The sequence below is a fragment of the Parambassis ranga genome, chromosome 9 (genome assembly GCF_900634625.1).
Source record: "Parambassis ranga chromosome 9, fParRan2.1, whole genome shotgun sequence".
NCBI classification, from domain to species: domain Eukaryota; kingdom Metazoa; phylum Chordata; class Actinopteri; family Ambassidae; genus Parambassis; species Parambassis ranga.
In genome coordinates this window covers 20,555,248-20,568,606 of record NC_041030.1, presented here as the reverse complement: position 1 = coordinate 20,568,606, position 13,359 = coordinate 20,555,248, and the positions used below count along the sequence as shown (strand labels likewise).

General features: G+C 44.6%; 2 protein-coding genes across 2 annotated transcripts; both read right to left on the bottom strand.

Moving 5' to 3' along the window:
• Positions 1-258: 258 nt before the first annotated feature.
• dmrt2a (doublesex and mab-3 related transcription factor 2a) lies at positions 259-3,641 on the bottom strand. The gene is made up of 4 exons (XM_028413593.1): positions 3,518-3,641; positions 2,598-3,041; positions 1,585-1,687; positions 259-1,467 (listed from the first exon to the last, which is right to left on the bottom strand). Exons 2-4 carry the CDS (start codon positions 3,006-3,008, stop codon positions 371-373), a joined length of 1,611 nt encoding a protein of 536 aa, XP_028269394.1. The 5' UTR covers positions 3,009-3,041; positions 3,518-3,641; the 3' UTR covers positions 259-370.
• Positions 3,642-8,781: 5,140 nt separating this feature from the next.
• On the bottom strand, positions 8,782-11,613 carry dmrt3a (doublesex and mab-3 related transcription factor 3a). The gene is made up of 2 exons (XM_028413604.1): positions 11,214-11,613; positions 8,782-10,107 (listed from the first exon to the last, which is right to left on the bottom strand). The coding sequence occupies exons 1-2, from the start codon at positions 11,611-11,613 to the stop codon at positions 9,086-9,088; spliced, it is 1,422 nt and encodes a 473-aa protein (XP_028269405.1). The 3' UTR covers positions 8,782-9,085.
• Positions 11,614-13,359: the final 1,746 nt, after the last annotated feature.

The following is a 13,359-nucleotide window of genomic DNA, read 5'->3' as shown; positions in this document are numbered from 1 at the left end:
CACTTTGGATAAAAGTCTTTGTGATTCTGAAAATATTAAAATACATATAATCTGAAGCTGTGTTTGTTTCCAGCTGGGATTTACTACACTAACTTCTGACCTAAACAAAAACCTTCTCGTGGCGTAAAATGAAATGTGAGACGTTTTATGAAAAGAGTTCAGTTCTTATAAAGTTTATTGACATGAGGAAAACATGGGGACAATGTTTAAATACTCTACACAAAAAACATGCACATGTAAAATAAAATATCCTGTACACAAATATTACACGGAGAAAATGGTCGATTTTCTGCTGCAGTGCCTGTTTGAGAGTCGCCCTCACTCTGAGACCAACCTGACGTTTGTAGTGCAAGAAAAGACAGAATGGGAGTTAATGGAATGCTCGGCTCACGGCGGGCGCGGGCCGCTTCAGGATGGCCTCCACCGAGAAGGACAAAGATTCGCCGGATGCCATCTTGGTCCCCACGGGCTTGGACAGACAGTCTTTGGCGTACCTGTCTGTGAGCTTCACGGCGTGCATGTCCTTGGCTGAGCCCTCCCTGAACTTGCGGGCGGCCTCCTCTAGGAGCTCCTTGCAGTACGGAGCCCTGAGCTCCGGCCCGCTGGCTTTGTCGCTCAGCGAGTGCTGGATGAGGGAGTGGAAGGAGTTGAGTTTCATGGAAAGCTTTGCATTGTCCTTGCTCAGCTTGTTCAGGACCTGACTGGAGTTCTGGGAATGGGGGTTGCTGGGAAAGGATTGTCCAAAGCTCCTCTTAGGTGGAGAGAAGGCCGAGCACTCCCTCTGCCCTGCCGGAGTCCCCACAGGAGGCTTTGGATCGCCCCGCTGAGGGTCTAATGAGTCCTGCAGAGCGGCGGCTCGGGATCCCTCCAGTTTGGCGGCCAGAGCAGCTGCGGCCTCCTGCTCCGGCGGCTGACTCTCTGCAGGCATCACTTTGGGCTCCCACACGGCGCCGGGCTTCATGTTCTGCACCGCCGTGGCGTTGAAGAGGCACTGCTGATACAGCAGAGCGTCGCCCAGGTTGGCTGCGCCGCGGGGCCACATCATGAAGCCGCTCCGGGATGGCTGCAGCGGGTAATGGCGGTACGTGGTGGCCACGCTGACGTTGGAGGAGATGAGCTCGACATTGGCGGAGCCGGCGGGGTACTGCATGGTCAGATCCAGGCAGTTGGGGCTCAGGAAGTTGCACAGCTCTTTGGGCTGCGGCTCCACCTGAGCGGCCGGCGAGTAGGCCGACTTGTAGGAGTTGTACTCGGCGGCGTGGTGGACCATGCTGTTGGGGAAGAGCAGTGGACCTGCGGCTGCCTGGTTGTTTTCTATCAGCTCTCTTTCTTTGTACTCCCGCTCCAGCATGATGGTCTCCAGCTCCTTGTCGGCGAAGGCCCTTCTCTTCCTCATGCGATCGCTGAGCGGCGGGGGAAGGGACGGGTTGGCTGCCAGGAACGGATCAGGCTGCACCGGGCGGTAACCTGTCATCAGACAAACATGCAGCCTGACTTTAGTCATATCCTGTTCAGAATCCATCTTCAAATGAAGCAGCGGGGCTGAATTAATCTGAAGACAGAGAAACATTTCTGCTCCGTTACCTTCGAGGATGCTTTTGGCGAGCATGGTGGACGGTCGAATGTGCCGCTGGTAGATCGTCCTCCTCTCTGCTGGAAGTTGTTTCCCAGATACTCCCTTCTTATCCTGAGAGACACGGAAAAGAAAAACACACACATTAGTGGGCCGTCAGGACGCTTTTTTTCCCTGATGCTCGAGCTGTAACTGATTTGACACAGCTGACTGTGTTTGGATAATCTAAGCCAACATCTTTATGATAATCCGTCTGAATGATGGATTGTAAAATGGTTCTCTGATCCTGTGAAAACATTCTGTAAAATGTGGATGCTAAGCACACATTCATCTCATTTAAAAGAATAAAACAAGTACAAACAACAGCTGACACACCCAGCACACAGACCGGCAAAAACGTCTGTGCGATCAGATCAGTCACTGTCTTTACAGCGGCCGCTCTCTAACATCTGCATGTCACAAATGATTCAACATAAACAAGCAAAGGGCCAAATTAGTGGAAAATTCTTTTCACAGGCTTTTATTTTGAAGGATAAGTGTTTTTTTTAGTCTAAGTCCTGACCCCCTGAGGGCTCCAAAAAAGCCTCCCATTCAGTGAAACAAACAAAGAGACAGTAAGCACAGGCTGAATCACAACATTCATGGCTGCACACTGAACCTGAACTTTAATCTGATCAGCTACAGGCCCGAACATAAACCACACAAAACACAGACCCTGAAGGCTCCAACCTCCTGCCAGGAAACATGCAAAAGATGGAAAATAGCATCACAATCACAGCTAAATATAAATTAAAAAAAATATGATTTTATGTGTTTATCTGACACAGGAGAAAATGATGTGACTGAGAAGAAGCGTCCACACCAGGCCACGTGTTATTATAATTAGAAATTAAAGCACTAGTGCAGGTATGGGAGCTAAAGCTGATGATCATTATTGGTAATAACTGATTGATCTGTTAAGCATGCAGCAGTGAGTAGCTGCACTGATGCACACACACACACACCAGGATCTCTCCGGGCCTACCTCCGTAGCTTGCTGCCTCCTCAGGGCCACCTGCGCCGCCATCACCCGCTGCCTCTCCACCACCAGCAGGCAGTTGGCGCACTGGCAGTCCCTCCAGCGGCAGAAGCGCTTGTGGCCTTTCAGGCAGGACACCACGCCGTGGTTACGGCAGCGTGCGCATTTGGGCGTCCGGCTCAGCTTCCTCTGGTCACCTGAGCACAGGCCGCCGCCGCCGCCGCCGCTGCTGCTGCTGCTTCCCGGCTTGTCTTCGCACTTGCTGCCGTCTCCGTCCTCCTCAGTGGCGGCGGCGGCGGCAGCAGCAAGGCCGAGAGGAGCCGAGCCGGGTCGGCTGGAGCAGTCCGCCAGGTCGTCGCTCTCCGTCTCCAGACTCTCCACGTCGATCTCAAACTCGCAGCCGGCGCTGTCCGACATGTCTTCACAGCAGGAGAGCGTCAAGTGTTACACCTGTGGAATAAACACAAACACAGATCAGCCCCGTGGAAACCAGCTCATTTTAATAAACTTATTAAATACTTACTAAATATTTTATTTAACATTTTACAGTTAATCCTACACATTTTATCTTTGTCCTCCACATTGGTATTTAGAAGTGTAGCCTTAATACAAATACAAAAACAAATCGAGTGTACAATAATAATAATAATCTTAATCTCAAAAATGGTTTCATTCTAATATCAATAGGGGCTGTATTATTTGGGCTGCATTTAATATTGAGCGATAAAACAGGCTATTGATTCTGTCGTTAAAAAGGTTAAAATAAATCACATGATCACTCCCAGCCGCAGAGTTTCTCAGCCTAATATCAGCCTTGAACTTTATCATTTACTGAATAAACTGCGGTGCGTTTAGGACTCGGTGTAAACTAACACATTTATTTAAAAAACAAACAAACAAACAAATAAACAAAGAGTTAAATTTACCTCCGCAGGTCCAGCAGAGTGGAGCCGCTCTGGTTCCGTGCTTAACTGTGCTAAACGGCGCACTCAGTCCGCGCTCCAGCCTTGTTTTTGTCTGATAAACGGACTCGGGCCGTGAACGCATCCAGCTTCCCTCTGACTGCACACACTCTCAGCGGCGCGCCTATGAACGGCGGCAGCGCGGCTTCTGATTGGCTGCTACCAAAACACGCACTGACCAATAGGGTTGCGAGCTAGTTATTTCCAAGTGGGCGTGGCTTCCGCATGAAGGGAAAAATGGCTCATTAGAGATTTAGTGACGCTCATTATTATTATTAATAACCTGATCAATGATCGATGGAGGAGATGGGTGCTCTGCCAGTTATGTCCTTTATTTTCCCAATAGTATTAAATACTTACTGTTATTGATCCGTTATTGATTAAAAGGATTGATTACCATCAGCTTGTCAACTAAAATGAAACTATTTAAAAAAACAACCCACCTTTGTTTTTATTTTATTTTTTTATGTTATTTTTATAATTCATATAATTCCTGCCGCTTCCATCCCATTAGGCTGTGTGTGTTTACTGTTATGGCGCACATGCGCAGATACACAGGTGATAATGTGTCCTGCAGGTTGCTACAGTCCGTCCTGCAGGCTGAAATAACTGAGCCCGATTCCAGTGTTTTCACAACAATCACACCTGAAGAGAAAAACGCTCAGTCAGCATGTGGAGAGACACCTTCACACACACGTTTTAACTTTTAACTACTGATGTGCAGGAGCACAGAAAGATTACATTAAATGTGGATTTTTATGTCAGGGTGTGACCGATGATGTGAAAGAAACGTGGTGTGTGTGTGTGTGTGTGTGTGAAGCTTTTTCTGTGTTTGGCTCTTTGACTTTAAAAGACCAACAGAAAAAGAAAAGACTTGTATACTCAGTGTCAACGGCTTCCCACGAACTGACAACAAGACAAAGACACACACACACACACACAGGCCTGGTGAGGCGTTCAGGGGTTCTGTCCTTCAGCGAAGAAAAAAAAATGAATATGGCGGTTATGAATAGATTCATATGTGTCACAGTCTGCGGGATTTTAATGTGGTTTAAAATACAAAGATTAAATTCAAATAAAAATGATGCTGTTATAATTTCAGATCGCGTTTTCTATTATTATTATTATGATTTACTATAATTAATAGGATTATTATTATTATTATATTATTCGATGTTATTATTGTTATGCTTATTTTAAATTAATATTAATTATAATTATTACTGGGGCTGAATTGCATCAGCTTTTTCATTTTAATAATAATAATTATTATGTATTTTAGTTTTTATTAATTTTATATAATTTAATATTTTATTTTAGTAATTCGTTTTCTACTATATTAAAAAGCGCACATCTTTCTTCTGGTTCGTCATGTTCTTGGTAGAACTCGTCCCTGCTCCTGGTTTTTTCGGCCCTTGCACATGGACACCGGCTCCTAACGGCTCCTCCATGTGTTGGAGGTGAAGACGTCAGGCCTGCAGGTGCAGCTTTATTTGCCACTTCGTCTTAATTTATTACGGAGGTTGCGCAGCAGCCACCCCGGGCTGCCGTGTCCACGCCAGGAATGCTTTGAAGTGGAAGGCCGGACGATCGGATCCACGCAGACCCTCCAGGTGAAACGTGTTGTCTGTGTCCGCGGGGCTCATTACGGAGGAGCAGTGTGGGGCCTCCGGAGGAATTCCAGGTTATATAGGTCCAGGTTTCAGGGAGTGGATCATTTAAAATGAGGAAGATCCAGGTTTTTTTTTAAAGGGAAATCTGGCATCATGGGGTTAAAAACGTAAAATTAAATGGAAAATGTCCTTAAATAAATGTAAGAATTCCAGACCTGTTCTAGAGTTATGGATCTAATGTTCAGGGAATCCTGAAAGACTTCTGCTGGATTATTTATAACTTTTGTTATTTTCATTTTAAAACAATAATTTAATCCATGCAGATTTTTAATCTGATGGATTTGCAGGGGTCATAAAAGCATCCGCAGTGTCTTTAATCGATCTTAGAAGTTTCAGCTTCGCTCTAATAAAAAAAAAAGTGCTTGAACGCATCATAGATTATGTTACATTTAAGGGATTATGGGGAAATTATTCAGGGTTTCTTGTGGATCCTGAGGTGTTTATGGATTATGGGATGGGAGGACTCTTTAAAGGTTTTTCAGGCTTCAGTGGAGATGTGAATACAGTCAGCAAGGCTTCCTTTAGGATTCTTAAAAGTTTGTAGTTCCTGCCGTTTTTGGATGGGTCTGTAAAATCCAAGAATCCTGGAATAAATTGGGATTATTTCAGAAGGATCATCACAGTTCTTGACATATTCCCGTGTGTTATGAGCGACTGCACTACATGATCAGGATATCATGGAGATGTTCATAAGATCTTTGAGGAAATCTCCAGATTTTATTCTCTGACTCTTAGGGCCTGATGATCCTAAATGGAATTCCAGGTGTTACTGATTTCTGTCAGGAATCCATGAAGGCTAATTTGGTAATTAATCTTTGATCCTTAGAGGCAGCCTGTGCACTGATTAAGCTCAAATCTCTGAATGTTTAATGGGATGTCTGATCTTTAAAGGATTGTGGGGATTATCGGGGAACGAACAGGGACATCAGAAAGCTTTCTGTGGATCCCTGAACAGGTTCACTGCAGGGATCTTTGAGTAGTTTTCCATGATCCTGGAACGGATTTCTGACTTTCCAGGTGTTGCTGGCCTGTAAAACCCTTTGAAAAAGTTCCATGTGTCTTTCAGAGGAGCTCCTGAACCCCACAGACCTCGTTCTGTGTTAGAAGAAATTAAATATTTACATTTTAAAAAAGAGAATGGAGTGATTTCTAAGGTTTGTACAGACCAGATGTTCTGTGACGTGCAGAAAGCTTCACAGATAAAAACACTCCGTCACACGCCGTCCAGTTTACTTTGGAGGCTGATTGAAACAACAGCATCTTGTTGGAAGTGTCCTGCTGTGCCGGCCGTAAACTGTAACAGGAGCTGTGTATCAGCAGAGGAGCAGCGTGGGACCCTGTTATGTTAATTAGCCTCTGATGGACCCGCAACACATGCGGCTGAATGGAATCCCAGGCGGGGCGGCATTTGTCTCTGTCTGAGGGGCTCTGACACCTCGACCTCTCAGGTCTAATGTGCAACAAACAGGAGGACGTGTCCTACAGCTGTCGGACGCTGTCCACCGTTTGCTGGACTCTAATCTGCCTGTCACTGGGTGTAATGAGACAATTAACAAAAAGTCCATTAGGAGTATTTAACTCCTCGTTTATTCTTTATCAGATTATCAGAGCAGATTATCAGTTAAACAAACTGATCCTAGGTTGACCTGTCAGTCAAGATGTCCATGAACAGCACAGCCCCACATTACACTGCAGGCTTCATGTTTAATAACCTGATGTTCTTCCTTTGTCCACAAGGGGGCAGACTGCAGCAACAAAACAGGAGGACGGTCTCCTCGATGAACTCTGTGACTAGATCAATATAAAAAAAAAAAAAAAAAATCAGACATGCTCATGCTGCTGCAGCGTGCTGCTGATTTAGTTCAAATTGTTTAAATTTAACTAATTAAATAGAGTAAATGAGCAAAGTCGAAGACGTATTCTGATACTTAAGGTCCTGGTTTAATATATATTTCTATGACATTAATAGTATATATATTAAAATATTTAAAAACACATGTAAAGTAGCATAAAATGGAAAATGTAAAGTAGATGCTCAAAATTGAGAAAAGGCTTTCACTTATGATCCAGTGGTATTCAGAAAATATTGTAAAAATGTTAAAGATATTGCATGAGAAGAAAAAAAAAGAAAGGTACTAAAGGTCAAATACGGTATTAAAATGTTACCGTAAAAGTAAACAGTCATGTGCTCTTGGAAGAAAAAACATAATTTTGAGCGTATTTTGAATAAATGTAGCTTTAAATTCATTTTTCTCTGTTCTCCACCTTTAGTTTCATCTTTGTTTGAATTTACTGTTGAACGGATTCATCAATAATAAAGAACATTCTATGTGCTAGTTATGAATCCATAAATCTGATCTAGTGAAGCTGTCGGTTTAATATTAGTTTAATATTCTCTGCTGAAAATGTCAGTATTGGAGTGAATGTACTTATATCGCAGTTCTATAAACTAAGGTTCTTGTTGAGGTGCTTCAGGCGCCACCATCCTGAACAATATTCTCTCAAACTTCAAGCATTTTCCTTCAATATTGATTAAGCTGATTAATAACAGTGTAAATATCTTGCATTTTCACACTGTTGTTAATCAGCTGCAGACACCAGTTCATTTGAACCTCGCTTCCTTCAGTCACTGCGGCCTGTCGTTGGAAGAGTTTCACCACTAGATGGCAGCATTGGACAGGTTTGAACAGCTGAGGTAGAGGAAGAGACGCTGTTTACACTGGTTAGGAAGCATGAGTGGATGTCTGTGCATTATAAATCAGTGGGTGACCCACGACACGCTTCAGGTTTGTAGTCACACTTTCCCTCAGTGTGTGTGTGTGTGTGTTTTATGGTCTTAAATGTATCACTGATGAAGTGAAAGATTATTTAATGTATTTTTGTTTTATGTTTGTCGTATTTTCTGGTCTTTGCATTTCTTGTGTTGTGAAAACTTTTTGCCTACTGCAGCCTTACTGCTGAGGTCAGGTCAGATCACACAGAGCTCGTTATTGATCACTGATCAATGCCTGTGTATCTAAGGCTGCATATGTTTTTTTGGCCTAAAGACATTACAGTGTGGAGTATTATTATAATTTATCTGTGTATGAAAACTAAATTAACACTAATTTATTCTTGAACACAATTATTTCACACAACTCACTTTAAATGGTAATTAAATTGATGTAATATTTTCTACACCTTAATATATATTTTTATATGTAGTTAATGAGTACACCATCATTTAGTCATTTAGTGAGCTTTGTCTGGGCAGCCATAACTAAACGCTGTGTATTAAAGTATATTAAATTAAATTAAATGATTGACAAATACTGTATATTAAAATACTCAATAAATCTTATTGGTTACAAACAATTTATTGAATATTTTAAATCATAAATGTGTATATTTCATAGTAATAATGATAAGACATGTTATGAACTGTGGCATGTTTTGATTTGTAATTTATTTTGGAATAATGCATCATTAAATAAAGCCACAAATTTAACAATATAATCATTGAGTTAATAAATCTCGTCCATGAGGAAACAACAAACATCGTTTAAAGCCTGGAACACTTAAAGAACACAGCCTGATCCATTTGGACTACTCAGGTTTATTTGGCATACTCGACATGCAGCGGCGCCCCTCACAGCGGAGCGTTCACAGTACTAAACATGCTTACAGGAAACAGCTGGAGGGCTTTCAGAATAATGGGCGACCTGTTACATTCATCCGTTTGTCCACTGACAGCTCGGGAGCGTGAGGAAGGCGGTGAGCGGCGTCACCTTACACAGGGCGATTGCTTCACACAGTTCAATTCAAACGAGACACAAAAACGCACAATAACACGTGTTTGGCTGAAAGCCCGTCACCGGGTTCAGGTGGAGGAGTTCAGGATGCGGGAGTCTGAGGAGTCTGAGCGCTCCTCGTACTCCTCGTCGGGGGAGTAGAGGCCAGGTTTGGCTCCCAGCGGGCAGCTCTCCTCCTGGATGCTGATGCGCTGTTCCTCAGAGGGTCTGGAGGGGAGGAGGGGCGAGCTGCGGAACACGGAGCCCCCGGGCCCGGCGGGGGCGCCCGTGGAGAAAGGAGACACGTACTGCGCCGCCGAGCGGAGCTGGTACTGCTGCTGCAGGGCCATGGTATTCCACAGAGTTACGTCATTGTGCACGAAGGGGCTGGCCTGGCTGCGCGTCAGAGAGTTGCGCAGCATAAGTGGGTAACGTGTGGGCTGCGGGAAGGACGGGTGCTGCAGGGGGACACCCAACGCCCCGGTGGACACCATGCCCGAGGCGGAATCAGAGGCGAAACGGAGGGAGTCGGGGACCCGGAAAGCAGAGCCCACCGACCACTTGGCCGAGGAGGTCACCGGGTGGTAGGAGCCCAGCGTGTGCTCGAACAGGTGTCCATTTGAGGGCAGCACCAGGGCGTCCGGGTGCGGGTCAGATTGGGGGTGCGCACTCCCCTCAGGGTTCCGGCTGGAGAGCAAGACCTCAATGGCCCCAACCAGGTCCCCTCCACAGCCCCGCAGGATCAGCTCCAGGACAGGAGGCTTGTGGGTGGGGAAGATCTTCTTGAGGACCTCCAGCGGCGGCCGGTTGGCTCGGAGGCTGAAGGGCAGGTTGATGGACCCGCCAAGGCCTTCGATCAGCACGCTCTGCTCTCCCGGGCTGACCGGGTACTTCTGAGGACTCTCGGCTTTGGCTTCCTTCTCAGCACTGTTGGCCTTGGGGAGGATGTAGCGGCTCTCTTCCGGGTGGGAGGGGGTTCCGGGTGGGTCGGGGGTGTAGCAGGAGTTTGGCTTGGAGCCCTCAGGGGAGCTGACGGCGTCCTGCTCCTTCTCGCTGGAGCTGCCTCCGTTCTCGCCTCCTGAACCCTCCTCTGGTCCGTCCTCCGTGGGCTCTGCAGGCCAAAGGGACAGAGTCAGAATCACACCAGGCTGCTTCAAACACCACATCAGCAAGTTACCAACAGACACGGTGCAAAGCTTAGACTGTCAGAGTTTACTGTGCACGTTCAAATCTGCAGAAAAACAGAGAAGCACGTTTAAAAAGAGCCGAAACTTAAACCAGCTCTGGATGAACGGACATTAAATCACCCATCAGCCTGTCAGCCTGCTGCCACTCGGCCTGGTATGAGGATTTATTTCTATTTTGTCTCTAAAGCTCTAAACACAAAGTGCTGACTGTGTCTCGGCTGAGGAGTCTGACGCCTTTTGCTCCGGTTGCTCGGTAACATTTATTCTAAAGTTGACCTGCTGCAAATATTCTCTGGTCCTGTCCCCTGCTGATCACTGTGACCCTCTAAAAGCACTCGGCTCGGCCGAACGTGGAGATAAAAGAAAATAAAAATATGCTGCAGGGTCCAAATCAATGTTTTAGTTTTAAAAAATAGTGTTAAGTCAGATAAATAGAAAAAACAAAAAAAAGCCCTTTAAATGCAATAATTTAAAAATTATTATGTAGTTATCAAGAAAATAAAAATACATTTACACAAATGCAATAAAAACAATTTAACACAGCCAAGGCTAAAATATAATGATTAAATCAAAATATATGAAGAACAATAATTTATTACTATATCCACATAAACTAAATTATATATCAAAACCATTTTGTTTACATTTTATGGGAAAAAACCTATAAACAGCTTATAAATAATGATGTTATCATCTGAGTTCTGTATTGTCTCCACTGCAGATAAAATCACCTCTTATCTTTCTGTCATTTCAAAAATCCAGGTGCAGGAAAGAGTGGAAATGTTTATTCTGATGTCAATTTTTTTAAAATCTGCACAGATTATCACATCAGATTAAAATGTAATCTTTATTATTATTATTATTTCTGCTTCATTATTTTATTTTCTATATTTCTGTTAAAAATTCAAGACAGTTTTTTAAATCGTAAAAATGTGGTTTTGTTGGGAGACAGTTCGGGAATCGTTCCAACACAGACCCGTAATAAAAAAAACAACAAAGTGAAACACGGAGACCTGAACCTCCAGCCTACCTGTGCGTGTCTGCGCTGCGGCCTGCGCCGGCTCCGTGCTGCTCCACCGCAGCTCCAGCTCCTCCGTCTTCGTCGGAGCTGCCTGGTTCCCGTCGCCGGCTCCGGGTATTCCGATGCTGGGCAGCACTCTGAGGGACTCCGGGATGAGGCTTTCCAGGCTCTCGTTGGCCTGCTGCCTGCGGAGCGCCACCTGCGCCGCCATGACGCGCTGCCGCTCGATGATGAGGATGCATTTCTCGCAGGTGCAGTCCTTGAAGCGACAGTAGCGCTTGTGACCTTTGAGCCACGACAACACGCCGTGGTTTCGACACCGCGCGCACTTGGGGGTCCTCTGGAGCGGAGCCCGGGGTTGGGACACCGGAGCCCCCATGTAAAGGTAGGGGGACCCGTAGCCATTCATTCTGAGAGCGCGCTTTCCAGGACGCACAGACGCATGTGTGGAGAGAGAGGAAGCGCGGCGGGAGTGTTGTTGTCAGCAGCAGCTGCAGCAGCAGTCAGAGAGATGGAGCTGCACGCATGACAGCACGGGGATAAGAGGTGTGGGCTGCTAGTGGAGGATCCACCTTTCCTCCGGCTGACAGCACAGATATGCATCAGACACGCACTTATGGAGAGGAGTAACCAAACGCTGTCACTCGCGTCAAAAAAGAAAGAAAAAAAAAGTCCAGGACCGGCTGAGGAGGAGGAAAAGAACCTGACAGGGAGGGCCGGACCAGCCCAGCCCAGGGTCCCTGCGAGGCTTCAGACCCTCTCACTGTGAAGAACACGAGTGTGCAACAGTGGGGAAAATGTGAGCTGCTTTTTCAAAAGATGCTGCAACAAAATCTCCAAAAAAATATGATGCAAAACAGAGCAGGCCTACAAATAATCCAGAATTCAGTTAATATGCTGAAATAATCTGAGCAGATTAAATTCCTAAAGAGCCTGGCTCAGCATTAAAATAGCAAATAACATGAAGCAGAAAATCAAATAACTAAGTATCAGCAACAATAATTTAAAAAAAAAAATCAAATAATACTTCTGTAGTTTTTTAAAATTTAAACAAAAAGGTGTCGAGGATAAATCACCAAAATCCATCATTACACAAATAAAGATTTATACAGTTTTAGAGTATTAAATATGGGAAAATCTAAACTGAGATTTTAAGAAATTCTGATAGAAAAGTCTCATTTTTAAGATGTTACTCAACATTAAAAACGCGTCTGTTTGCATGTATTTTGAAAAATTGCTGCATTAATCTGCGTTTCCTCCTGTGCTGCCTTCAGGCCCTTCACAGCTTAATTCAGACAAAACACACGCTGCCTTCTTGCACCTTTTACACAATCGTACATAACTTAGATGATTAGCTCTCTACATGTGTAAAAGCCCTTTGGGAACTATGTCGAGGATGCCGATACGTCCCTTCTGCTGGACTAATAGAGGGCATTGAAACATAACACCGGACAAAGCCGGGGCCCATTTCTGACCGTAAAAAAGGTTTATTCAAGCAAATAATGGGATCCGAGCAGCACAGGCTTACAGCGAATAAGAGCACGGTAAACTTCCCCACATGAAGCCCCGTCTCCAGGGCTATTAAGCTTTTAATTGGAAAATAGCAGAGGAAATTTCAAGGTGACTAGAGTGGCTTTGCAGTTTGTGCCGGCCGAGTAGATTTGTGGGAGTGGGAGGCTGCGGGTGAACGCATAATAAATTTATTCATGTTGTTCCTGGATAAAGAGTAAAACACACACGGGGATAAAAGTTTATACTGCAGGCTGCAGCGCGAGGCCTGAGCTTTAATTCTACTCTGATGCTCTGCATGTTAAAGGTGCAGAGGGCCTGCAGACCCACATGTATACAAGACAGGCAGGTTTGAACTGATGTGAAATACATCCTCTTCACTACACACTGCTGGATCAATTAAAGAAACTGGATGTTACGGCAAAAGTATGCTTAAAGGATGACAACTAAATGAAATAAGCCACTGTCCTAACCTGTCATGCAGAGGCGACCATACAGTATCCACCTCTAACCATTTTCATTATTTAAGTTTTTAAGTTAAAAAAATATATATATATATATATACAGTATATATATAGATAGATATATATAGTTATGCATATTCATACATTTTAAAAATAACTGATAATTTGTTGCAAAATGAGAA